Genomic DNA, 27709 nt, shown 5'->3' with positions numbered 1-27709 from the left:
GAAATGTAATAAATGAAATGGAAAAAAGATGACCCAACTGCTGGGTCAAAGAAGTAGGAAGTGGCAAGAACTGCCCAGTGAATACCAGTATGCTTGGGGGGGGGGGGGGGATATGACCCTTGTCCCTTCAATAATAAACAATTTCAAAGCACTTCCAGGATTCCAGAGGCTATTTAAAGGGCCGATGACCCCAAAAGAGGCTAGCCAGTAATTACTGAACTAAACAGGGCTGAACCCCATCCTTAATGTGGATAAGAAGCAACTAACAGATTGGCAATTTTGGAGGGATCTGCAACTAATGAAAAACTCCACAAGGTGCCATTTGAACGCAGACTCTGCATCTGTGGCCAACATCAAGTGGAAGACATTGTTCACTACATGTCAATTTGCCCTCTGTACAGGGACCCAAGAGAGAGATTCCTGAAACCCTTGTTAACACGTGGATGTAGGAACGCCCTTGCAGAAACGGTTCTTTTTCTTCTGAGTGATACCAACAGTTATGTGACACATAAAGTGGCTTTGTTTGCACTGGCAGCAAAAAAAATAAGCAAGAGAGAACTAGACAAAACTGCCATAAACTGCCATGGAGATTCAGACTGCTGAGTAAAAGCTGAGTTTTTAGTTATGATAAATTTCAAGTTATCTGTGTAATTTCAAGGTATTTGTATTGCTGTATATATGTATGGATGCTTTCTTTTGATGTATTTGTCATGGCCTTTGGCTAGGACAATAAACTTTGGATTGAAAGTAGAACTAAACAGGGTAGCATCTTCCTCTCAAATATAGGGGAGGTTGTTTCGAACAGACACCCCATTTCCCACACAACACAGTATTTCCACAATACTTTAGTAAACCAAATGAATAAAGAATAGTTCGAGGTTTTTAACGATGCCCTGAGTGTCTTTTGGCAAAAAACGTTGCTCGGATATAAGGAACTTCACAACCAATTGGGAAAGAATACTCCAGCTTCTTCAGCATCCTAAAATGCCAAAGGCAAGAGTTTTTTCTTTGCCTTTACAAGAGAAAAGACAACGTCTATCTCTTTTCCCTGCTGCTCTGCTCCAAATTGCTCCTCCATTTGCTTTTGGGCCAGCGGAGTGGAAGTCTGCCGTTTTAGCTAGGCAGTTGTGTACCCACACATTCACAGGCACAGCCCACCGCAGGTTTGCGGACAGAAAAGCAGTCTTACCAGGTATGAGCTTTTGGAAGGTTGTCCGTGTTTGCATCTATCAAATGGATAGTGAAGAGCCTGGGCCCTGCAGCGCCTGTAGAACCTTGCAAAGAGACATTCTAGTTAAGGTCCTTCAAAAACACTGCTATACAACAGCACCCATTTCTGTGAGGCACACAAACTCTGACATCAGCAGCGCAAGACCGCCAAGGCACAGATCCCATGCATGGGTGTGTGCACGCTCACACACATGAGCCCGCAGAGAAACCACATGCGAGTTCACACACTTCATCGGGGAAGAGCCGCAGAGCACACACTTTACAAGCGAAAGGTCCCATGTTTCAGCTCCGGCATCACCAGTTACAACGATCTCAAGGAAGACTCCACAGTGCCTGAGACCCCGGAACGTTGCTGACAGTCCGGACAGGCAGTCTTGAGATAGGTGCACCTATGGGTGGTTTCAGTGCAAGGCCACTTCATTTATTACATATGGAGCCAAAGATTTCCCCAATGGAGGATTTTAAAGTACTGTTGCAGAGAGCGCAAAATCACAGGGGAACTGGGGGCAGCTTACCGAGACTGAAGAGGTATGCCGCTGACAGGCCCCACCCCAAGCGTGCTAACTCAGCCTCCCTATCAGTCACCTTGCAGAGCCTTGAAGCCCTGAAGCGGAACCCGCGTGGAGCCGGTCACAAACTGCAGCAGCCTCGCTCTTCTCTCCTCATCAAAGGCTTCCACCGCTTGCCAGAACCACTTGACAATATTGCTGTCAGCCGTGCAGTGCTTGAGGCGCGTGTTGGACTTCCAGTCGTTCAAGTCAATCTTATCCAGGCCACCTATTATGAGCTGATGCATCAGAAACACACATTTTCAGTAGCAAGCACCGCAACAATATGGGACGGTACTTTTGGAGTTACATGGGACTGGGGCTTAACCTAGTTAAAGCTAGTGCGCCAGCTGCGCCCGTTCCTAGAGATGTCGGACCTGGCCACGGTGACACATGCCTTAGTTACATCCCGATTGGATTACTGCAACGCGCTCTACATGGGGCTGCCTTTGAAGAGCGTTCGGAAACTCCAGCTGGTTTAAAGAGCTGCAGCCAGATTGTTGACCGGGGTTGGTTACAGGGAGCAGACAACTCCCCTGTTAAAACAGCTCCACTGGCTTCCAGTCTGTTTCCGGGCACAATTCAAAGTGCTGGTTATGACCTATAAAGCCCTATATGGTTCGGGTCCAGGTTATTTGAAAGAACGTATTCTCCCTTATGAGCCTGTCCGTGCTTTGAGATCTTCTGGAGAAGCCCTTCTTTCAGTCCCACCATCTTCACAGGCGCGCTTGGTGGGAACATGGGAGAGGGCCTTCTCGGTGGCTGCTCCAGTGCTCTGGAACTCTCTTCCCGGGGAAGCTAGGCTGGCTCCCTCCTTGATGGGCTTTCGGAAGCAGGCTAAAACTTTTTTGTTCCAGCAGGCCTTTGGAGAATAGTCTGGCCCTCCATCTATGTTAAAGTCTTATAATTTTGTTGTGTATTTTAAATGTTTATGGTCTTGTTTCCCTCCCACCCCCATGTATACTTTAAACTTTGTAAGGCCGCCTTGAGGCCCAGCATTGGGCAAAAGGCGGGATACAAATAAATATAATAATAATAACAACAACAACAACAACCACCACCTCAGGCAGCTGCCCTAAAAGGAATGTACAGACACCTCCCCACCATTCCTGCTACAGTGAGGCCTTCTCAGTTCCCCGTTACATCATTTCTTATGGCAACTCTTTTTACATGGCAAACCACACTAACAAGCCTCTACTTGAAGCTGTTCTCTAGAACAGAGGTTCTCAAATCGTATCCCCAAGTTCCATTCAGGTGGTCTGTGGAAAGCTGGTGGAAGTAGTACTTGGTCCTGCACTTGGTAATGTTCACTTCATTGGCCAAATGAACCACAAATTGAGTTAATTTGAACGATCTGATGGATACCTCAAGTTCCTTCTGGTCAAAAGGCTTCAGTAGATGTTGAGGAATAAGTTCATTAAAACCTTTTTGAAGAGCCAGAAACTGAGCCTCAATTCCTCTCATGAACCGCCAGTTGACATACAACCTGGGAAGAGGGGGGGAAAACGCAAATTGAGAACTATCCCATATGAGGGTAGAATCCTAAGAGTGAAATAAAACCTTGCAAACTGGGCATACTCAAGCTGTTTGAGGTTTTCTACCAGTTCCCAAAGAGGCAAAACTGGGCAGACGAAGACATTACTTTAGACATATCTGATCCCTATGTATAGTGAGGAGCGGAGTTTCCTTTCCCACTGGATCACTGAATCCATGCACTGGTGTAACTTTAAAAAAAAAAAGATATCAAATGCAATGCACTGTAGGCCCAGATCACGCTGACAATTCCCACCATGCCTATGGGGAAGATCTGGATAAAGTAATCATCCAATCTGGCCCTTTGCAACAAGTTCTAAATTCAGTGTCGGAAAAACTAACAGGAAGAATGAGTGCAGGACACGGAATCATGGGCTCAAGTTACAGGAAGCCAGATTCCGGCTGGACATCAGGAAAAACTTCCTGACTGTTAGAGCAGTACGACAATGGAACCAGTTACCTAGGGAGGTTGTGGGCTCTCCCACACTAGAGGCCTTCAAGAGGCAGCTAGACAACCATCTGTCAGGAATGCTTTGAGGTGGATTCCTGCATAAAGCAAGGGGTTGGACTCGATGGCCTTATAGGCCCCTTCCCTTCCAACTCTACTATTCTATGATTCTATGAAACACATAGCTGTTTGGATAAAGAGGCACAGTAGAGAGAAGGCAGCATCCCAGAGAAGAAGAGCGAGTGGTACAAAACAGAAAAGGCCCATCTGCAAAAAAGTCTACAGGATCCACTGAGGCCACTTCTGGATCCTGAGCTTTCAGTAGAAACTGTGCAGCACTGCTCAGGTGCTACTGCAAGAATTCAGTTTCACAGCTTAAGTGTGAGACTCTAGCCTTGTGACAAAATCAAATTATCTAAAGCAGCTTAGTAGTGCATATGCAGACATGTCAAGAGGCCACTGGATAAAATTAATCTCTACAATTGCAACACAGAACTCTTAATGTTCTCATCACACCTCTGAAGGAGTCAAGAGGGGAGAGACTACTATCCCCATCTCATTATCGGGAGGGGGGGGAATCTTCTCCTCTGGCGGTACCTGACATATTCTTTCTTGTTCTCCTCTGTAACGGAAACGTTTCTCCCATTTGGTTTGAGCTCGTGCTGTAGGATCCTGCCGAAAGCATTGTGCTCCACACAGAAAGTATGGTCCAGAACTGGGGTGATGTCATTTTCTCTGTCAGCAACAAGCCAAAGAAGACAAGTCATTTCTGCATCTGCCAGTATACACACAGCACCGCCCTTCGCGACACATTTCAACAGCATAAAGACATGGAGCAGTTTAATAGGCGCCGGTGCCAAGTGAAGGCCTTTTCATTCGCCAAGGTCTTTTAAATAATGTACGCTTTTAATATCTGAGCTCTCAATGACTGCTGTGTTGTTTATTGTACACTGGTGCAATTAAATTGTCGGGGGGGGATTTTATGCTGCGATTTAATTCTTTTTTGAGAACTGAGTGTTAATGTCATATTTTACTCATTTATTTCCATGAGATGCCCAGAGAACACATGTTATTGGGCAGCCCATATAAATATTTCAGATAAACAACATAACATTCTAAAAAGTATTTTAGAAACAAATTCAGCCCCCATGTCCCAAAATGGGCCCTTCTCATGTATTGCCTGCTGAATTTCATAGACACCTAACACTTCAGATATTTCCCCCTTTCCCTGTTATGAGGTTGCTTATGTTGCGTATCTAAAGATTACCTTGGCTGTTATATAAGGAGATCTGATCAATTTGTTATCAGAATAAAATCAATGTTCAAATGAATTAAAATATGTTTTCTAATTAGGTCGGGGGGGTTACAGCTCCCCCCACCCCCAAGTAAGCATCCAGGATCGCACTCCTGATTTTCCAACCCCCAAATTAGCTTGAAGTCTTGCTGGACAGCTTATCTTATGAGTCTTCCCACACGTTACTTAAAGGAACTATGGACAGGGGTCAAAGGGGGCTGGCCAAGCAGAGCTGAACCCCCTTCACCTTTGTCAAAAGCATGGCTTTCAGTTTTTGTATTCGATACTTACAAAATCCAAACTAAACTCTTGTGTAGTTCTGGGTCGACTGATTCCAGATCAGATAACTGGATGGGTTTGCCCAGCAGCTGTTTGTAGAAAGGAACTGTGAAACCCCCATTGATGTAGTGCCCATGGAACACAGCCAGACCCATTATCCGACCAACAAAGTGGAAGTAAGACAGATGATCCTGCAAGAAATGCCAAAGAGCAAGACTCACACACTGGAAGAGAAGCCCAATGCTGACATCTTGTGGCTAGATTTACGGCTTTAGCCATTTCTTAGTATGACGGAGACGTCACTTCATTATCTTAAGCCCTCTAGATGAGAATACAGAATTCAATATCACAGATAACCCAACACAGGATTGCCAAATTGTCATCTTATATGCAGGCTCTTACTAGTAGGTGGGCTCAGAATAGCTAGCCTTCAAAAGCAAATGAAGGGTCTCCCAACACTTTGGGCATGATGCCATCTGACATTTAGCCACAAACACGGTGATTCGTGTTAAAATCTGATCTACAGGCGCCATGAACAGCAAGTTAGGCTAAATTAACAGTTAAATTGGATGCTGCTTGGGAAGGTTATTGTCCCAGTGCGTCTCAGTACAGTTTTCATTACCACCCCCACCCCCAAAACTCGGTGTTTGGGGCATCGAGCCTGCTCAGTCCTCACTGAGCTACTTTGGGGGTTTCCACTCCCCCTTAGCCCCCCAAAAGCATTTGGTACCACTGCAAAGCTCGAAGCACCCCAAAGCCTGCTGATACCTCCCCTCTTGAGTATGGATGGTGCCATTTTGGTTATTTAAGGAACGGCACTCCAAGAATGAGTTTGCTATTAGTCTATAGGATGCCACCTTTATCATTCCCATGAATGCTTAATGCATTCAAAAGCCACAAGCCCGCCTTCCTTGATTTTAAGACAAAATGCGATTAAACCTGTTGTGCTTTGGCAAGACCCTTTCCAGGCAAGCGAACGCTTACTTGGGTAACCAGCTTACACCAAGCACCACCCTGAACTTTGTGAGATAGAAAAATAATTTAGGCTTTGGACAGGATGGAGAGACTTGCGAAATGCTGTTACAGTAGCCAATTCTGCAAGATTTTGTTTCTTATATATAGTTGTTAACATGCAGCGGTTGTTCTAAAGGGCAAATGTCCAAGCAGCTAATTACGCAATGAGTGTTTAATGTGACAAGGCAATTAATATGAAGAGCTTTAATTATTCCTTAACTAGAAGAGTGGAGGCTCTACAAGTTAGTTCATTACAAGCAGCGGATGCTGCAAGGTCCTCAGCCATATGAGGCATACTTACCTTCCCGTGTCTATTTGGGGTCAACTGGAAAAGCAATAGAAATGGACAGATTCGCATAATATACAGAAAAGCTAGCAAGCAAGAGAAAGCTCAGACCTTGTATTTGGCCTAAACTGGAGCCCTGTGCAGAGACTCAAACTGCACACTGTGGAAATTGGGAACGGTGCCAGCCCACTCCCATGCAATGGACTGGGCCTACATGCGCTCCGCTCTCAACGTGAAGCTGAATGTGGAAATAAGAGGTGGGGGGGGGGGAGAGAAAGTGAGAGCTTGGCCCCTATTGTGGACGCACTTTGAATATCTGCACAGGGCTTAGGGCTGGGATCCAAAGAGCTACTTAGAGTCACCTAAGAGTTTGCACACACATACACCTGGTGAACATTTCGACCTCCCCTCCCGAACGGGGGATCCAGTGCCATCTCTCTAAACGGCTTTTGAAACTTCCCGAATTCAAACATGATTTGCTACGTGGCGTAGCGGGCTGTTGCTGGAGAATCGCAAGTCTCTAAAGCCACGTGGGGCTCATGGAACCAAGTTGAGTCGCTCTTTCGATCCTGGCCTTTATCACTGCCATGGGCCATGGCTAGACCAGGCCTATATCCCGGGATTGTCCCGGGATCATCCCTGTGCATCCAAATAACACACAGGGGATCCAGGGAGCAGGCAGGGACGACCCCTCCATCTGCCTGGGATAATCCTTAGGTCTAGCTAAGGCCATGGTTTCATAGAAGTTGCTTTTTTCTAACACACATCTGCAAGCAACACACACACACACACACTCCGATTTTAGAATACTTACGGGATTGATAGAGGAGTCTGGATTTATTTGCAGCATGTAAATGTTATCTGTGGAGTACTGGAAGAGTCCATAATAAGGGTTCAGCATTTCATGGCACAATAGGTACAGCCACTCCCTGCCAGACAAGAGACATTGTTTTCAATGAAGGTTTAGAAGAGGTTGGGGGGGAGGGGTTAAAATTTGCTCCACCCAGTAATGTCTGAATCTGTTACTCAAAGAAAACAAAGACTCCAGACTTGTTGCAATACATGGAGACAAATTAGGAGAAGAATATTCCTTTGATCAGCCTCTACTGGGAAAGAAAGAATACAAGCACTCACTTGTTTTACAGAACTCTTTGGCTACCTCCCAGTAGAACTATAACATTCAGAAATTGAGTCATTTTTCATTACCAAATGATGGTCTATGAATGCACTGACACTGCAAGACACTTTTTAAGAAAGCTGACGTCGCTGCTAGTGAAATTGTCAAAAGGAAGAAAGAAAAATTGGCGATCAGAGCCCAACCATATTAATTATATGAGTGGTATCAGCTTCCTTGGATCTCCTCATAATCCCATAAATTTACACAGGAAGTAGTATAAGAATAGGGGATACAGAACCAATTATATGTTCTATAAACTATTGTTTTAGTAGCAAGTAGTTCTATGCACTACTTGCTAGTTAAATAAAATCTTACAATTTTCTGTAATATGAATTTGATCTAATCATCTGCTTCTGTTTCTCCATACATTTTGCTCTTGTTAATGCTATTATAATATAAACAAGACAAGAGGACTCCCCAGACAGTGTTGAGACTTGACTGGCAAAAGAAAGCTCCTACACAAAGGGAGGAATAAATACATTTTCATAGGAAAGTTAGTTTCTGTAAGAACTCTGGTGAGTGACAGAATTTCATGTAAAGGTACTTGGGGCCTGTTATGTTATAAGCTATTACCTGGGATAATAGAGTAGCTTAATTGCATAATGTGGATCCCTCTGAAGCTAAATAGAGGCATTGGTTAAGCCATACCAGAGGATTCAGCGATTGTCTAGACAGATTTATAGCACAGACAAGATAAAGAAAATCTTGCAACACTCCAGTGATGACAAGGGAGAGGTCAAAAGGGAAGAGCTCCCAGACAACAAAAATTTTGTCTAGAGAATTTGAGATTAGAGAACGTATCGGTGGAGTTAGACAAAAGGGAAAAAAAAGTCTTACTCAGGGTGATTTTAGACACTGACGCACTCAGCCTTTGGATGAGCTGCCAAACCCAGGAAATGATAGGTCAGATGCAAGGCAGTGATCAGCATTACAAGAGGATCCCAGTACGAAACATAGACCTATCACTGGGACAAGAGGGCCAGAGCTGATGGAACAGGAGAATGTGAAACACCCTCCAAAGCAGTGAGAAGCAGTTATAAAACACACGCACACACACACACACACCTCAGTCAACACACCTCAGACAACAATCTGAAGAGGTAACTACATTTCTTGTCCAATAGTTCTTGCAGCATCATAAAGGCTAACAGATTTGCTGTGGCACACTTTTTTCAAATAGGAACGCTTAAAAACAGAAATTAGAGGAAGAGGAAAAAAGAGAGGAAATTATTGTGTGTGAGTCTAACTGTTCTGAAAACAGTTCCACAATTAGAAATGGCAAAAGCACGGGAGTCTTATAGGATGTGTTGTAGAGCCACAAGCCATTTGAGAAGATGAAATCAAGTCCTACTAAATATTAAAGCATTTAATTCTGTGATTTTGCAAGGGGGGAGCACCAACTGGTGTGGGTAGAATGTATGTGCTTCCAAACACATAGAATTCTAATGTAAACAGAAACATGGGGATTTTTCAAGTCTATTGCTTCTGAATCCTCGGAAATTTAGATGCTTGAATATTTTTTTACCATATTTTTTATTATTTAAAAAAAATACTTGCATCTTACATTTCTGCTTCAGAATGTGACATTCAATGCAGCTAAACCATAGTTTAGCATTATGAGGATGATCCGTTGTGTGAGCCTTGGGGCTCACATGCTCCTCCCTGCCCCAACCTAGCTGCAAAGTGTTTGGAAGCTTTCACATCCATTTCGGACTAACCCTAGCTTGTTGTGACATTTAACCTCAGATAAACTGTGGTTAGTCTTAACTACTGCTTACAAAAACAAGCCAACTTCACACTACAGTTTATGAAGCTGGCTTGTTTTAGTAAACAATAATTAAGATTAATCACAATGTATGGCTTGGATGTAACGCTAAACTGGGGTTAATAAATAAACAGATGCTTTCGATCTCCTTGTGGCTATGCTAGAGGGGGAGGAGGAAGGGGAGCATATAAGCCTGATGCTCACACAGACTCATTCTTGTAACCCTAAAATAAACACTAATTAAAATATGGTTTAGTGTTGTGTGGTAATCCCTCCACTGGTAGTTGGCTTGATAAAGAGTTTCCCGGAATTTCTATCTGCAATATTCAAAGCTCCCTCTCAAGGCTCCTTTTGCCCAATACACGTCCTTTTAGGAATTTGGCTTGTACCTTGCCACTCCACCATAATCCAAGCCTTCTTCTCCTCGGAACTTCACCATCAGTCTCTTCTTCAGATCTTTTGGCCTCATTTTCATTATCTGACGGTATGATTCCTATATAAACAGAAGTACATTTTCTGGAAAGGAACTTTCCACCCCCACCCCCCAAACGGTAGTTACACTTCATGTACCTTTCCCGCACACAATATTAGAAAAAGAGGAGAGCCTTTTCAAACATGGCTTATCTAAACATGCTCCTCTTGCATCAGTACTTACGTCGGAACCTTTTGAACGCTAACTGCTCTTAGAATGGCAAGTGTTCCCCGAAAATGTTTACTGGTAAACTTTTATAGTAGCAAAAACTCAATTGATTTTAGGTTAATTTTTTTGATGCTCCTAGCAGATTCCAGTTTTATGGGGAAAAGCAAGGCTTTCACATCACACAACGTATGAGCTGGGGTGGAACGGGACAGTAATCAATAACCATGATCCAAAGAACTGCACTAGTCTAAGTGCTTGTCTCTCTTGGACAGAGAACCAACATCTCCCCACAACACAGCAAGCAGTTTTTTCAAAGGCAATGGGCCAGTTTGCATGATCAAACAAATCATAACCCTACAAGAGGCTATGGGTTATTTGAGGGTTATTTCCCCCTCAAACAAGCCATGCCACCCAGGTTCAGACAACATGACAAGCTGCACTCAGACAGGCAATCAGGGAAATGGTGACTGGAACATGCCGGCAAGCACCAGGGATTAAATAAGCTTATTTTGATCATGCGAACCAGCTCAATTTGTGATACCGCATGGAGATCTTATGTTCGGTGAGGAGATAGTTGTCCCTACCCTTCCACCATTGGGCATGCCCAATTTCTTGAGTGCGCTACGATAGTTCTTGGAATCCTGAACAAAGCAAGTTCCAGGAAAACACAACCAGCTACAGAGAAGAGCCAACAGCACTAAAATAGATTTCCTTTTGTAATGCACATGTTTCTATGTGAAAGTTTTATGAACCCACCCACTTACAATGCTGATTTATGCTGCAAAAAGTTATTGAGGTTTGAATGGTAATGAGTCCATTTTTTATCTCTTTACTGGAGAACAACAACTGGAGAATTAGGCCTGCTCTACGCATGCAGCAGAATGAAGTGGTAAAATGGACTGTACCACTTCACGCTCTAGGTGGGTGTTCACATATCTGAATGCTCTTCTGGGTGTTAAGGAGTCCCTGGAAACAGAAATCTAGCACAGCAAGAACAGGACTGGGCTAGACCTCTCCCTAATGTTCTAGTTGATTTCCCCCGCAGAGAGTTTTATCTTAAAAAAAAAACACTGAGGGAGCTTTCAAAAGAAGTATTTACCCATCAGCAGTCTGAAGAGGTATTATCCATTCTACTACTTCAGCCCTCTGCATGTGTAGACTCAGTATCCAACCGTTAATTAACTCTTAATATTCACTAGCTTCAATTATAGGAAGTTTGAGCATTTGAGGGAATTCCTCCTATTCCAAGAATTCTAGTGAAAAAATTTGTCAAAAAATTCAATTGCAAAAATAAATAAATCTGAAACTTACTTTAAAAAAAAATTAAGACAAACATTTTCTCCGAATACTATTTTGGCACTTTTTATCAATGAAATTTGGTACCTGTCATACTGAATTTGTCATTTATTTGGGGAAAAGATTTCGGTTCTGTGTTTAGGATCCTAAAAGCTCTACACAGTGGCTAACCATCCCAATGCTTAAACATACAAAATGCAAACATACGAAGCAAGCAAAACTAAAACTAGCACAGTAATATGCAAGAAGAAAATGAGACGCCAGCAAGTATAGCCAGGAAAGAGAACCTCTCAAATATCTTTACTTACTTTAGTAATTAAGTTTTGGTTACAGAAGTTTATCACTATTTTAATTATCACCCTTAGTGTTTATGAGGTTTATCAATGTCACCTTCGAAAGGCAGACCATAAATAAATGAAACAATACTTAGCACCAACACTTAGATTTTAACTTTGGCCAGAAGTGCCCTGCAGCTTTACTAGATGTTTAGGCCTCACACAAGAGCTGCGTGTATTTTACAACAAGCAACATTTGCAGAAATCCAGAACCATTTCACAGAAGCACTAGGAAGCTATTTAACCTCATGCTATCAGACACAAATCTACAAACCTCAAATATTTCTTCCCTCGATACTTCAATGCGGCAGTGGCCAGCCTGGGGTTGCTGGAGAGAGAGTTCGTGCCTGAGTATCTTTAGTTTCTGCACCAAGTCTCGTTCGTATCTCTGGGCAGGCAGCTCCTCGTTGTCTTCCAACGACCCTTCATTCGGCACTGTCAAAGGCTGATTGGGTTCTTTTAGTTGGCATTGGTGACTTGGGGAGGGGGGGGGAAAGGAGGAAAATGTTACTCTCAAAAAGGGCAGGAGGAAGGAGGAAAAGTGATGCAACAGTGGTGCGCTTATGTATGGGCAAAAAGCCACCTGACATCAATATTGAAGAAAGGAGATTAGACAGACCTTTGATATTTTAAAATAAGTACACATGGAAATGGATGAAGATCCAAAAGTGTAGGTCAGCTTGGGAGCATAACTATTTATATTTCAGAAGGGACTCTGTGAGCTAGTCTGTTGCAGCAAACACATTAGCATCCTGGGTGGCATCTTAAAACAGTTACTAATGTATTGTGGAACAAACTTTATTCATATTTCAGCATTCAAGTCGATAAGACAGCTACATGTCTCAAAAAGATTTCTACACCTCTTCCATATTACTAGTGCTTGTATCTTTTGGCTGGGCACTAACGAATCTTTGCTTCTCCAAAACAAGTCCAGTTTCAGGGCTACACAGTTCCACTACTGACGTCCCGAGGTAATATTTTGGACAAATGGAGCTAGAAGCAGACGTGAAAGGATTTCAAAACCGTAAATTTTATTGAACGCCAGCTTTCAATAAAGGATGCGAGTAGTTAAAATGATTCTTCAGATCAGCTGTCCAAAACTTTAAAACGATACAGAGCCTTATAATACCAACTAATGATCAAGACACTGGAAATTACACAGACCTTTTCATTAGGCATAGGAGCTCATGGTATAAATCAGAGGAGCTACTGACCCATGTTCATATGAGGGGAGGGCATATAGCGAAGTGGAAGAGCACACGCTTTGAATATAGATATTCTGTCTATATTTGGCAGGGGCTCTCAGTCCTTCCCTGGAAGCGCCTGCCAAAGGAAGTGAGGCAGGTGGTTACCAGGAAGAAGGCCTTTTCTGCTGTGGCACCCTGTTGTGGAATGAGCTCCTTAGAGAGGTTTGTCTCGCACTTAGTGTACCCCTTTCGGCACCAAGTGAAGACACCCACCCACCCCCGGCAGGCATTTTAGCGTCCTAGTCTTTTAGCTTTGCTGTTTTAAATCTACATTTAAAGGCTATGCATTGCTGCTAGGTTTTATTACGGTTGTACTTTTATATCGTAGTTTTAAGCTTTCCTATTTTATATTGTTTTCATGCTGTGCCCCGTGGTTTTAATTTTGAGGAACTGCCCAGAGAGCATTGGCTATGGGGCGGTATAGGAATAAAATAAATAAAGTTGACAAGTTAACATGGATGCTAAAATAAAATAAAGAGTAAGAACAGCGCTTGTCTGTCCGAGACCAGCAGAGCTGCTGCCACTCAGTGCTGACGATACAGGAATAGATGGTTAAATAGTGTTTAAATATCACTATTTAACCTAAGTATCAGATTAAATAGTGACCTGATATGGGGCAGCTTCCTAGGTTGTTATCACACACTGCTTTGAAAACACCTGCAGTTTCAAAAGTAATTTGGTACGTAGTGCGGTGGGTGGGTGGGGAGACAGCCAACCCACCCTTTGGGTGTGAGACACAAGCTATGCTGTTTTGGCTCCCACTGTATGTTAATTTGTTCATCAAATAATAGGCCTTGCTGGAGGGTTATGACATCCCTCTCTTAATACCACATCATAAAATATTTGCACATTTTTATGCCAACATTGCTATGACTTCATTTGCTTCATTTGTGTTTTATGGGGCCTGGTCTGCCGATATAATCCCAAGTCTCAGGATCGAGTAATAACGCACTGGCTCCTTACTTCATGATGTGATGCAGTCTTGGGTCTGTGAACTGGGTGGTTCTGTTGTTATGATCTACAAAATATATCCTTCCCGACACCGTACTTCTAACTTCCCAACCTGGTGGCAGAGGTCCAAGTTCATCACAGTTCACACTGTTAAGGTCTCTACAAAAAGCAGAAGGGGAATAATTAAGGCAGGCTTGTTTAACGTAACACCAACGTTGTGCCAGAAGTTATCTGAGCAAGCCTGAAGGAAAAAATAAAGGTGGCAATTCTTGGGCAACAAAGCCTAACATTTCTAGAAGGAAACCCACCCCCCGCCCCACTCAAGTCTTAGGCTTTACAAGACACTACTTTAAGCATGTTAACTGGGGTTGGGTGGAGACCTGCCAAAACCCAGATGAACTCAGGCTGCATACATACCTTGGTATCCTGGGGTCATGCCACGTGCTAACACCAGTTTGTGTGTGTAAAAAGTAAACTTGTCCCTGTACTGTTGTCCTTTGTTCTACACAGAAAGAGAGAAGGGGGTGGGGGGGAAGATACAGTGAACATTTTGAAAGAGAGATGTCGCACCAACATACCTAGTCAAGCCCAACTAATGCTTAGAGCAGCTGTTTATATTTAAATCCATTACATGTACTTAGATGTACACTTTGTCTTCGTTAGGATGAGTAAAGGGAACAGCAATACCAAAATGGCAACAGATACTCCGCAACGCTTGCACGTTTATGAAAATAGCTTATCCATTTCTATTTGTCACCCACACAATTCCCAAAGGTTCAGGAAAGGTAGAAACACGGCCAATATACCAACTAAAACTGCTTATTATTCCAGCTTACCTCACCTATATCATCCCTGATCAATCCAGACAGACATTTCTGTGTTCTGGATGATTATTGAGCTGAGCGATAACACATAACGTTGCAGCTGCTTATACACCACCCTCTTTATATGGGTTTTCAGGTAATTCTCACTTCTTTGTTCTGTTATTTGCTTTCACACTGAGATGCTGGGACAGTGGGGGGGGGGAGAGGAATCAAGCTTTGGCAGAAGAGAAGTATGTATAGACACACTGCATAAGCAATCTGCACTCTAGCGAACTTGTGCTAGACTGTGTTTTGGGGGTGTTATTAACATCTAATTGAAAGATATTTGTTTTAGAATAGGCAAAATACTCCCCCCCTTCCCTTCTTCTCACCTATCCCTCCCAGATAACCTGGCGACACAATACCCATTCATCCCATCCAAGAAAGAAAAAGATAAAAAAAGAAAAGGGGAAACCAGAAACGAATCACACATTCATACACAATAAATGTCATTACAGCTAGCAAGTAAGGACAGAAGAGCTCCAAGTGAGAAAGTGAACATAGCTGACATGAGGTTTTTAAAGTCTGGGTAACCTTGCAGAGAAGCGTGCCTCGAGTGATGATGCCCAAAGAATGAGATGATGCCACTTCCATGTGCAGTGTAGTACATACGCCACCTCCCACAATTCCAGAATCTTGTTTAGCCATTTTATTAGCTGGGGAGAAGGCAGCAGCATAGCACAGCCTTACCATAGCCTTCAGGCAGGTCAGGTGATGGTGACTGATGACCGTGTGGCCTATTTTGGGGGGTCTGTACATGGCCTCTCACATCAGGAGTCCGTAATCGCTGCACTTGCAATGTCTGGTCCTGATTAGGGGATTCCACAAATCTACAATTCCCTCCTCCAGCAGCACCAGTGCTGTCCGTATATGGCGCTGGCTCCTCCATGTAACAGCTCAGTGGCCTTCCCGGTCCCGAGTCTTCATAAACCGTTCTGAAAGCAGGGAGGCTCACACAGTTAGAGAATTTGACACAAACCCAGAGAAATGTTGTAGGAATGTCCCTTAGGGGAACAGGCTCCATCTTCTCAAGCACACACCATCACTGTAAAGGACAGACAGTCACGATGAACTCGAACCTAGAGGAAGACATATTGAAACTCAACTACCAAGAAACTCTCTCAGATACTTTCTGCATCAGTGGGATGCAGGCAAGAGGCTTACACTTTACAGGCTCAGCAACTTGCCTAAACACTGTAAGTCGGAACTGGGCATAGGTGACAGGAGGTAACAAAGGTTAAAGTCTGATTTGCCCCTTAAACTAGCTCAGTAAGAAAAGAAAAGCATGAAGGAGCTCTCCTTTACTAAGAGACTTCACAGAACTGCAAATGCTAGAAGAAGAGCTACTGCACTCTTCTGTTAAGATTTCTTTGCCACAATATCCTTCCTGACAAAACTAGCTTCTTACTCCTCCACACCACAAAGCCACTGTGCTGGATCGAAGAGTACGATGGGGGAGGAACAGGGACAGTGATCTGTGACTGTCAAGGAGCCCCACACAAGCAGATCGCTGATTACTAGGAACACAGGCAGCAGCATGCAGAAAGCTTACTGGGCCACAACGGCCTCTTATAGTACATCAGACTGAGTTAAACCATGGCAAAGGCAATCATATGGCGGCTACAGGCTGAACATGCACCCATTTTGTAGTTGGTCAAGATTGATTAGTTTAGTGTGATTGCTTTGTTGCCCATTTTGTGTTCCAATTTCAAACCTTAGAAATAAGTTTCTAAAATTATTCCCTGCACTTTTTCTGTTCAACACAATGAACAAAAGCAAGACCTATTGATAGGGTTTTGATCCTATTCCTAAAGTTTTTTGCTCATATTTTACTCAATCGTTGGCATACTCCAGAAGAGAGAGAGAGAGAGAGAGAGAGAGAGAGAGAGAGAGAAAGAGAGAGAACGATCATTAATTCATTTAATTATGTAGGATTCAGGTGAAGAGATCCATAAAGTCACCTCAAGAATGAATACCTACCCTTCATTCTCCAACAGCCCCCTGCAGTCTACAACTGACCCTCCTGTGCCTATTCTGTCCCGTGTCTGTAAGCTGACTGGAATGAGAAAAAGAAAAGCCAACATTAAAATTCAAAAACGCAACTTGCAAAAATCTATGAAAGCCCAGTTAAAATGCAAGGAACTTCCAGCAGTTTAATTTGATGTGGCAAGCATTTCTACAGCTTTTCATAACCTCGGAGATCTGGCCGTCCTCTACATGTATAGCTAATTTTTACTCTCCTTATGAAGGCAGAGAGTTTAAGTATTTTGGTAGGGTGGGCTGACATTTTTATATTTATATGCATTTTATCTTTATATTCTGAGAATGCAATAAAAATTTAATGACAAAGAAAAACATTCCAAGAGAAAAAAACCCTTCCAGTCCTTAAGGGAACAACCATATGTAAGTAATTAGCACCACCACAAAAATATGCTACTCAACAATCCAGGCTTAGTTCCATTTACAGTCTCAAATGCCCCCTACTTTGGTTAAAAAATATGAAACAGTCTGTATAAACAGTCATCTGCAAAGTTCTCTCATCTCTGAAGATAGCCAGAAAACAAAATATTTGCCACTAGATGGCACTATAAAATGGAAAGCCTTTTTTGCCTACTATGCATTTCTTACTTCAGAGAAAGACGAGTCCTCACATCCGATGCGTTCCAAATACATTTTCCAGACAGCAAGATGGAGCAACACTCCACTGAAGGTTGAATATGCTGATCCAAGTCATAATTCAGCAGCTTTGTTTTCAAGATGGCCACATGAACACCACAATAGTGTTGGGCAAATCAAATACCATCTAGCGGCTAGAGTAGAGCTGGTTGCCAATCAGCATTGCCACCAACATTTATGTGCTACCCACTTAAGGTATCTATGTGTTACAGAACAGCTTGAGCAGTAAGAAGCTACTCACTCTAGAAAGAATTGTCCGCCATCACTTTGTAATTGCAGCATACCCTGGCAAGCTTGCTACATTTAATTCGTTTAACAGCTCCAAGGAGGTTTTAAGACACCTAAAAGTTTTAACTTGCTTTTGAAAAACTGCAAATAAGCCAGGCTTGCAAATCTTCTCTGGAAGTGAATTCCAAAGTGAGGGCACTCAGCTCTATTAGGTTATGTTTGATAAAGAAGGCACCCAGTGGAAGAACCAAACAAGAGATCTTAACCAGCTGGGGAGGTCTAATGGGAAAGGTGCTCTCGGGTAACTTTAAAAACTCCTCAGCAATTTGGCTTAAGATAGCATCTAAGGCTTGAAGCTTTCCCAGAAACCGATAACCAGCAATTCAGCACGGGTTTTACATGTGTCAGGCTGCTTGCTCCAATCAGTAGCAGGCATCCACATTTGGAACTGGATGAAGTTAGATGCATAGCATTTTAGTACTAGAAGTGACCCTGGGGGTCATCTCGTTTTAGTACTGGAAGTGACCCTGGAGGTCATCTAGTTGCACCCTCTGCTCAGTGCAGGATCCAACTACAGCACCCCTGACAGAGCTGAAATACCTCCAACTGAAGGAGAGTCACCACCTCCCGAAGCAGTCTCTTCCATTTTCAAGCTGTTCTTACCATGAGGACACACCTCCTAATCTTTAGCTGAAAATGGCTTCCCCTACAATTTCCACTAGGGATTGCTTGAGGATTTTGTTCAGTCTCCATTTTTAAGTGAACCGACCTGATTCACACTTCCGGGATCAGAATGCACTCCTTTGGCTTGCAAGCTTTTCCGATTGCACAGTTCTCAGCTCAAACGTTGTACGAAAATATGTATAAAAAGTCACATACGAGGTTAAAAGATGTACAAACTGCATATATAATGCAAATTTGAATACGTGTTTTTTTTTAAATGCAGATAGATGCAGAAACGGGATGGAGTGGACTTTGAACATGTCCGATGGTGACATGTGCTGGAAATAGACCATCCCTAACTTGCACCCATTGGTTCTAGTTCTGCTAAATAATCTTCAGGGGGCAGCTTGACATAAATCACTTTCCCCTGACATTTTTGAACTTGAGTGCTTCTCTCTAATCCAAAGAGCTGAAGGAAATAGCGACTGTTTGTGTTGTTATCTATGCAGACAGGAATGTTTTCTTCTTACCCACTATCTGGCCTCGCACTGCATCGGTATCTGTGGGGTTTAGTTTGCATAGATCCAAACGCTGGTCTGCAAATGAACAATTGGAAAAAAAAACTTGACCCAAGAATGTACTCAACTGGCAATCAACATTCAGTACTCAGACAAAGTATTGCCAATCATAGCAAAAATTCGGTAAGTAAAGGTGCTTACATCCAGTATCTTTTAGCCGGCTGATGGCATTGGACAGGAGTCGGACACACCCCAGGAAGCCAGCTCCCTGTTTTTTGTGAATTTTCTTTTGGTTCCAGACACTGATGGTGATAGAATCTGACTTCCCAACATATCTAGAATGATCAGTTTGAGAAAGATATTTAATTGAGGTTCACCCTTTGCTATGGCACAACATCTACATTTGCGAAGATGGGATTCATTTTAATAATGCTTTGGTCACGCTGCAGTTTTATCAAATATAGAAACATGTAATTAATCATTAGATCACTATAATTTTGCACAGTGCATTAAACTGATAATGTGCCAGCACTTGTTAATTACAGACAACCTTATTAGAAACTGTGGAGAGCTGAGTTCATTAGGGTTTGGAGACGTTGCCTCCCTCCTTGAATTTTGAGCTGCTCCATTAATACACAGTGCTGTAGCCTTAACAGACATGGCAAGTGACGCTTACAGGATATGGACAGGATCCAAGGAACCACACAACTCATTTTGTGCGCCTAAGGGCACTGGGGCTTGAGTTTCTCAAACAGCAACCCCCAATATTAAGTAGCAAGACACTTTTGAAACTAAGAAGCTTTTAAACAATCAGATTAGGAATTTTGAAAAATCCCCCTAAGGCATGTTCAAGTGCTTGGGCACATCTAAAGTAGCCCTATGGAGCCCGGCTAACATATTTAGGCATACCTAGAAGCTTTTAACTCACACTTGAGAGAGTTCAGACTTGCAAGTTACTACATAGCCATGATCTCTAACAATCCCAAACCATCACTACCACTGCTTCAGTCACCATTGCTACTGGAAAGAGCCAGGAGTCATAGATGATCCAGCTGCCCAAGGGGAAGCATGGAGGGGTCAAGTGGTCCCTGTGGAACCTTTAAAGAGCAGCTGTGGGAAGACCGTACCTTTTACAATCATCACTGCCTTTTTATTTATATAAAAACAATCTTAGGCTTGTGTGCTATTTTTCTTTTGTTGTATTATTTTTATTTAGTTATTGTATAAATACAAGGTAATATCAACAACAATAAACAGAATAAACATAAACAATTCAACAATATAAGCCATCTTGGAGCCCGCTGTCTGGCAGAAATGCAGGATATAAATATTTTAAATGAAAATGAAAAAAACACGAGGTTAAGTGTGAGCAAGTATTTTTTTTCTAGCTAGACCTCCTTTGATAAACCAACCCCCGTCCCCATTTTGTGAATTACCCTTTTGCAAAACAGGTAACTCACAAGTCATAATGTTGGTTCCACTTGGGATCTAATGTGTTTTTCACAGTGTCAGTCGAATGGCACTGACCGGATCCATCCACCACCACCTTTGCAAATGGGTCAGGAAGCCCTGCAGAGAATCAAGACAGACAGTATCACCCAAAAGAACCAAGCAACCAATTCAGAGGGAATAATGCTATTTATTATTTATCTCTAAAATTCATAAGTAATTCTTCATCTACAATGGATTCCAGGGCAGCATTTGCAATATTAAAAGACAAACAAATTAAGACAGTATAAAGTCCGGGTGGGGTGGGGGATACAAGGCAGGCATCCTGGGGGTGCTTGACCCAGTGGACTTGCAATTTAAGCATAGCTGACTGGAAAATTCTGGGATTTGTAGAATTTTTTTCCATCCAAGCAAGCATAGGATTGTGCCTTCGTAGTGCCAGTTTTGATTTAGAGCATAAAAAGTGAGAGTGGACAGAAATTTATTTGCCTATGATTGTCAGAATCAAGATCTGATTTTAAATAGCTCAGAGGGAAGAAGCACAGCCCACTTCAACAAGGGTCTGCATAACAGAAATTTCAGACAATTATGTTTCCGATTCCTGAGAAACTATCCTTAAATGCTCCCAACAGAAAGACGCAAGCAAAGAGCTAGCATCAGTGTAATAGCTTAAATATGCAGATGGAAAAAAACATGAAAAAATGTATAGACATTTGCCAACTACTTACTGAAGAAATCTTTTTTTGCAAGGTTCTTGGCACAAAGCACTGCAAAAAAGAAGGAGGAGGTTATCGCGTTCCACTCATATTTCACCACAAACTCAAGCAGGGAGAAAGAAGACTTCTCTTACACAACTCAAGTTCATAACGTGTACAAAGCTAATAGAAAGATATAATGAGATTAGCAACTAGCAACATCAAATGCACAGTTTTCACAGGGATTCACACAAAATGCATGGATTTGGTTGCCTTTCCCTTGCAAGCCTGGGCTCCTAGCAACTCAACAATAATTCATTACCAAGATAGCACATATGTTGTGTTAGGACTATTTTTCTTATTTGGCCACTTCTAGGACCTGAAGAATGCAGCTGGGGCTGAGGGGGAGTAGACTCTAATGAAAACCGTCAATGTTGAAGATGTTTTTCTAGGTAGTTCTGTGGATATTACAGATGATTTTTAAATGTCATTCTGCTGTATAAATTCAGTAAGCACCTCTGAGGCTTACTGCTATTTTCTGCGTGTAAAGAAGTGTGCTCTTGTAAAATCAGCACGCACTGAACATTTTGCTTAAAGCTACACTAAGGGCAGCTAGTAGTGTAGTGTATAAAACTGTATATATTGAAAGCTCAACATCAGCTGTCTTAAACAGGAATACTTGTATAAAAAGCTGGAATCATGGTATTCTCTGCATCACAGGAGTTCAAGTGGGGTGGTTATTGGTGCATAGTCTCTTCTATTCATACCGCTACCATGATTAATAGTGGAGGAGGAGTCATGGATCACATGCTCCCTCCCCGTAACCCTGCTGGTTACTAACATATTCTAGCTAGAATTAACTATTACGTTTGATTCCAATATAACTTGTAACCGCAGTTAAAGTTGGCTGGGAGAATTCATATGGGGAAAGTGCGTGAGCCTTTTGTCTGCTAACAAGACCACACCAGCAGTTAAGGAGCTGAAAGCATTACACCCGCAACAGCCTTTAAGGGTTTCACAAACCAAGGACATTCATATACAGAAAGACTGCATCTGGAAAGCTCATAACTTCCCCATATTTCACTGATGTATTTTAAAATGTATACAACATGCATGTATGCTTGGGACTCTTGACACTTAAGGCACAACTATTCTACAACATTAAAGTCACCCTGAGGATGCAATCTTCAAAAGTTGGGTAGTAGTGTTGTAGGATCAGATGAAGGTCTATCATTCAGCATTCTTTGCAAGATTCCCAGAAAACAGTAGGCACTAGGTAATCCACCAATAGGCTTGTCTACCTGCTGTTACCTGGCTTAGAAGAGTGTGTTACTACTTGAAGAAGCAGAATTTGGCCAACAGTAAGAATGTTTTGGTTTCTTTATTTACTGTACTTTTAAATCACCAATAATCAATGTTCTCTGGGCGGTGTACAATATATTAAAAATGAAGTACATACATTAAAGCAAGATAAAACCAGTGCAGAATAAAACCAATATAAAACCAGCAGCAGAGATAAGATAAACACTGAACTGACTCACACGATCAAAATAAGCCACCGTGGTTCAGACATGACAAGCCGCATTCAGGCAGCGATGATGGAAATCGCACGCAGTGCGATTTAAATAAGCTACCATGGCTTAAATAAGCCGCCATTGCTCATTTTGTTCAAGCAAACTGGCCTGTTATCTCTCTTAGGAAACCAAATTACTAATGAGATAAGGAAGTTGCCTTATTCATAAGACGCGGCAGCTTTCTAAGGTGCACTTTTTCCATAACAGATGAGAATCTCACCATTACTCATGAGAGTTCATACAGGCTAATTTAAGGCTGATACCTAGGGGCAAGGGAAAATGAGAACCAGTAGTAAAGCTGACCTGGGACCATACTACTTCAGAATGCAGGCATGCTCAGGGGAAAGGTTGAGCCTACCCACCTGTCCTCAAGCAAGAAACTCCCAGCCCACAGAAAGCTAGCATGCCAGGAAGAAGGCTTATCTACTTTCCATGAAGAAGGAATGTTTGACATAGAACATTCAGATATGCGTTTGGAACACATGGGTAGTTAACAGGAGCTTTTTATCAATTTGTAGATTGGCTCTTCATAGGATACAACAGTAAGCTCTTCTGATAGACAAGAACATGTATGCATGTTAAATCATATGCAAAACTAAGTGGCCCTAAGGCTGCATTCAACAAAAAGACTTTGCTTCTGTATGCACACTGAAAGACATCTCTCTTCCATAATGCTATTTTATTTTTATATGCTGAAACAGTTTTAATGTTTATGCTTCTGCTATTTCTGCTTAATTGACTTAATTAGATTTCCACACATTTAACAAAAGGAAGTTTCCATTTTGGCAAACTTAAGCCTTAAGGGCCGTGCACTTTCTGTGAGATGTTAACCAGCTCAAATGTTACTATAAATGTAGAGGTCTGTGGTAGGATTACTCTCCTTGTTAAGTTTCAGAGCACTGATGTGGGACAAGCTCACAGAATAAAGGACACAAAAGCAAAACACAGTTTAGACTCCTTTCAGAAAAGAATACCACACAGGACCTCTAGTACCTAAAGATACCACAATAGTGCTACGCTCACTATGGATTTCAGAGTTCCAGATTCCCTTGACCAAAACTACATTCGAGTTTTTCTTCAGTTTTTAGATGCTTTTCAAACAAATCTTAAAGTATTTAAAATTCTAAAATACAAACAAGAAAATGATCGTCATTCTTAATGAAACCCATTAAACATATCTAGGGTAACAACCTTTCTCCTAATGGCATTTCCAGCTGTAGTTTGGTAAAAAGCTAGTGAGGAGATACAAGGTGATACAAGTATTCTATAGTTTGCCACAATGGTCAAGAGTGTATAAAAAACGGTTTTGGGGGAAAGACGTTAAATGGCAGTGCCAGGCTTGATGTGGTTGGAGTTGTTCCTGCCAATTGTGTAAGGTTAGGAACAACTTACTCCAAAAGCAAACTTAGAGAGTGTGCACAACATGTATGTTGAGGTTAATATGATCAGACTAGAGAATGTGGGTAACACTGACCGCTATACATATTCACCAGCTGTTGTGGAGGCATTGCACATATTAGAATAATGAAAAGGGAATTGTGTTTATTGCCCAACACGTGTAACTTCCAAGTGATGGTTGTGGATGGGATTTCCACACATTGACCACTAAAAATGTATATTAAAACTCACTATGATGTCCACATAGAGAACAATCCTATGGCTCCTAGATGGCTTTTTTTTTGGGGGGGGGGGCGGTCATAGGCTACTACAGAGGTGAGGAGGGAGGCACTTCACTCCAGCTAGATTCATTCTGGCCAGACAATTACAAGACGTCTAGAAACTTCCATTCCTCCTGGAAGATAAAAAGCTGGCTGTGGCTTTTGCACTGATGGGAGGGAAGTGAAAGATTGCTACAAAGCAGGGCTGAACAATTGGCAGTAGGTTATAAGAACGCACCGGACTGCAGGACTACCAGGGATGCCTGAAAACCAAAGAGTGGACCCTGGTCCAATGGAAATTTTGGCACACAGCTACTAGGACTAGTGCCAATCAGCTCCCTGGGAATTTGCCTACATAAACAATTCTGAAGTTCTTGTCATTAATGAGGAAGTAGAGAAAAAGGGGGAGCGGGATCAGAAAGAGCATTAAGCCAGGAGCACACAGTATATAATGACTGCTAACAAAAACTGACCAGACTAGTTTTTGTTGTCAGAGCAATCGGCAAGAACGTTTTTTGTATTTTTCAAAAATATGAATCCTCATCATTTAATAGCATCTGCAGAAACATCTGAACAAAACGAAATTGCTTAGAGCCAAATTCAGTTTTCTTCTCCTTCTGGAAATAATCTTTAACGAGGCAAAAGTTGTTATTAGTTGTTCCAGACAACTCTCTCAACTACAATAATCAGGCCGCATTATCATCCAAAAGAGCAATTTAAGAAAACTGTCTCCCATGTATGCTGGGAAATGCTTGTTTGCTAAGTTGTCTGGCTGGTGGTAGAAGGGCGGAGGGGGGAGGGAAGCAGGAACTGAACAGGTCATTGCCCTCCATTCACACAAGGTGGCCTTCACCAGGGGCATTTCCCTCCTCCCGAGGCCACAACAGTTCCAACATCTGTCCTATAGAAATATTTTGCTCAACACACATCTCTGCAGGCCCTCATCATATCATTCCTGGATGGAAGAAAGAAGACCACCATCTAGTGGTTTTCAAATTGTGTTCTCGGCAAATCTGGGGTACCTCCATGGCGTAAAGGGCTTTTCAGTGGAAAAATCAGCTATGGCAGAAAAGCGAAAACAGACAAGAGCACTGGACGTGTTTTTAGATGTACTAGTTTCAGTTTAGTTTATTGCATTGGCAGCCAGTCGTTCGCAAAACAGTTTCCCTATCTACAAGTCTAAAACATGTGTAATGGCTACATCCTGGAAAACAACAGCCCCTGAAAATTTAAAATTCAAAGCTTAAAACCATACTGATGTACTAGGTGATGGCGGTGGTCTGTGTGAAGTTACTGTGTGCCAAAAAAAAATGCACCCAAGAATCCTTTCCAATACACGGTGGTTTTGTGACAGACTCACAGAAGTTCATCAGCAGACAATTAAAAGGGGAAGCCTGAAAACCAATGATGCAGCTAAATGTATCAGATGGAAATGGCTGTCTCTATCACATCTCCCTGTACTTGTTTCTTTTTTCTAAGCAGAACAGATATTGCAACCTTTCTTCAAAGGAGAGTTGCTCCAGGCCCTCGATCATTTTGGTTGCTCTTTTTCTGCACTTTGACAGTTTGAGGCTAACAGTGCAATCCTATACATCTCAGAAATACATTCCATTGAGTTCAATGGGGCTTACTCCCAAGCTAGATGCACACTGCACAATTGTCTTCCTTTTTTTCCTTTTCCAGTGTTGATCCTTTCTGCTTCACTCTGCGTTGGCTGAGTCTTGCCCTCACAAAAACAAAGTAGCAAATAAAAAATGAAATTTCCATAATTGATAGGTCAAAGCAAGGTTTGGTAGTTACTGGGAAGACTAAAACAGGTTATTTTCATCAGGCGAAAATGAAATGTCTATATTTGGTAGGTAAAGTCTTAACATTTATATTTGGGAAATGTTTCAGTTCCATAGAAAAGCCTCCATTAATTAAAATACCTGGCAGAGGCACCGGTTTGGTTTAGAGATTAACTGTCAGCTAATATGATTATGGTTTGTTTTTTAAAAATAATAATATTTACATTTAAAAAAATTAAAAATCCAGTTTTTCTGATAATTTTTATCCATCTTGCTGTATTTTTCCTGTCTTAACTCCTCTGCCTTGCTTTGCCCAATTCCACTACCACATAAGCACAGAACAAAAATCCTATTCAGTTTGTTTCTTTGCACACATGATTTTAGTCAGAGAAACTGAAATTGGAAGCTCAGAACTTCAAGAAGCAAGACCTAATAATTAAGCTGGATGGACGGAGAGTCATTTTCATGAGGTGATACTTAGGAATGCCCATGTTTGATCCACCCTGATACTATGGTCAACAGAAACATAGGAAGATAGAGAATTTTGAGAAAGGAAGTTGAGGAGCTTTATTCTGGAACTGATTATTCTGTTGTGATGATACAGCCATCACAACAAATTCAATTATGTGTGTGTCAAGGACGAGGGAATTGGGATTTCCTGGCATAAGACAACATTTGCTAAACAGAGGCTTAAAGTGTTTTAATAGCGAGCATGTAAGGGTCATCCTATTTGCCCCACTACTTCAGAAGGACAAAAGTGGGGGGGAAACAACTGATACAGGGAGGAAAGATTCCTATAAGCAAATTAGGTTGTTTCATTACTTCTGGCTAAACCTACTTTATACTTTCCTGCTCCTCACCCATCCTTACCCCAAATCTGAAAGCTTATAGGAGTTGCAAAGCTGTGGGTGGACGCTTATAATATGCAAATTCAACCTTATACTCCTTATTAATTCAGTTTATATATTCAGAAATGTATAAATCTTTTTCCTGCAGCTACTTCTATAGTGAGCATCCACCTTGGGGAATGGGGTGGCCTTCTCAGGTTACTAAAGGATTAAATGCATATGTAATCTATTTTCCTCTCTTTGCCAATAACATTTGATATACTATACTATGGGCTTTCATCAGTGAAAAATACTGTAGCTTGTCTAGAGATTGGTTTCAGATTCAAACATTTTTTTTGCTCCTTCTATTCTGTAGCCAAACAAAAAATTAACGTCCCTTTCTGTGGTAGCCTTAAGGTCAGCAATATCTATCCCAAACAATATCTAGGGCTTTATCCAACCACATATCTTACAGACCAGTCTAACTGCTAGGTTGAATAAATGAATTCAAAAGTACTACTGCTTTTAAGGCTGCCTATGAAATTAATATCATTTCCACAAAATACGAAGATCCTTAAATCATTCATAAAGCAAATTGCAATTCAATAACAGCTTAATATGCTTCTCTAACATCAATTTCAGACCAGAGAATATAAAATCCTTATCTGCTTAAGATAAAAGTTGTTGTTTTAGATTGCATTGAGGCAGGTTTAGCTTGTATTCAGATA

General features: G+C 41.9%; 1 protein-coding gene across 4 annotated transcripts in view; it reads right to left on the bottom strand.

Annotated features, from left to right (window-relative positions):
- Positions 1 to 27709, bottom strand: part of SMURF1 (SMAD specific E3 ubiquitin protein ligase 1) — a 303336-nt gene that overhangs the window by 253024 nt on the left and 22603 nt on the right. For 2 of the 4 annotated variants that reach the window (XR_010026254.1, XM_063143628.1), the window contains exons 2-17: positions 21169 to 21207; positions 20452 to 20560; positions 19193 to 19326; positions 19004 to 19069; positions 16887 to 16962; positions 15597 to 15841; positions 14461 to 14545; positions 14056 to 14202; positions 12120 to 12321; positions 9964 to 10067; positions 7447 to 7561; positions 5345 to 5523; positions 4357 to 4494; positions 3144 to 3264; positions 1816 to 2017; positions 1190 to 1274 (exon numbers count right to left, since the gene is read on the bottom strand). Coding sequence is in view for 3 of the 4 variants with exons in the window: in XM_063143628.1 (XP_062999698.1) it covers positions 1190 to 1274; positions 1816 to 2017; positions 3144 to 3264; positions 4357 to 4494; positions 5345 to 5523; positions 7447 to 7561; positions 9964 to 10067; positions 12120 to 12321; positions 14056 to 14202; positions 14461 to 14545; positions 15597 to 15841; positions 16887 to 16962; positions 19004 to 19069; positions 19193 to 19326; positions 20452 to 20560; positions 21169 to 21207 (2047 nt within the window). In the remaining variant the exon portion in view is untranslated. The remainder of the gene's footprint in view (positions 1 to 1189; positions 1275 to 1815; positions 2018 to 3143; positions 3265 to 4356; positions 4495 to 5344; positions 5524 to 7446; positions 7562 to 9963; positions 10068 to 12119; positions 12322 to 14055; positions 14203 to 14460; positions 14546 to 15596; positions 15842 to 16886; positions 16963 to 19003; positions 19070 to 19192; positions 19327 to 20451; positions 20561 to 21168; positions 21208 to 27709) is intronic. The other 2 variants (XM_063143629.1, XM_063143630.1) reach the window with 2 other exon arrangements.

This window comes from Elgaria multicarinata, chromosome 17 (genome assembly GCF_023053635.1).
Source record: "Elgaria multicarinata webbii isolate HBS135686 ecotype San Diego chromosome 17, rElgMul1.1.pri, whole genome shotgun sequence".
Taxonomy (NCBI): domain Eukaryota; kingdom Metazoa; phylum Chordata; class Lepidosauria; order Squamata; family Anguidae; genus Elgaria; species Elgaria multicarinata.
The sequence above is the reverse complement of the archived record's forward strand: the minus strand, read 5'-3'. Positions and strand labels throughout refer to the sequence as shown.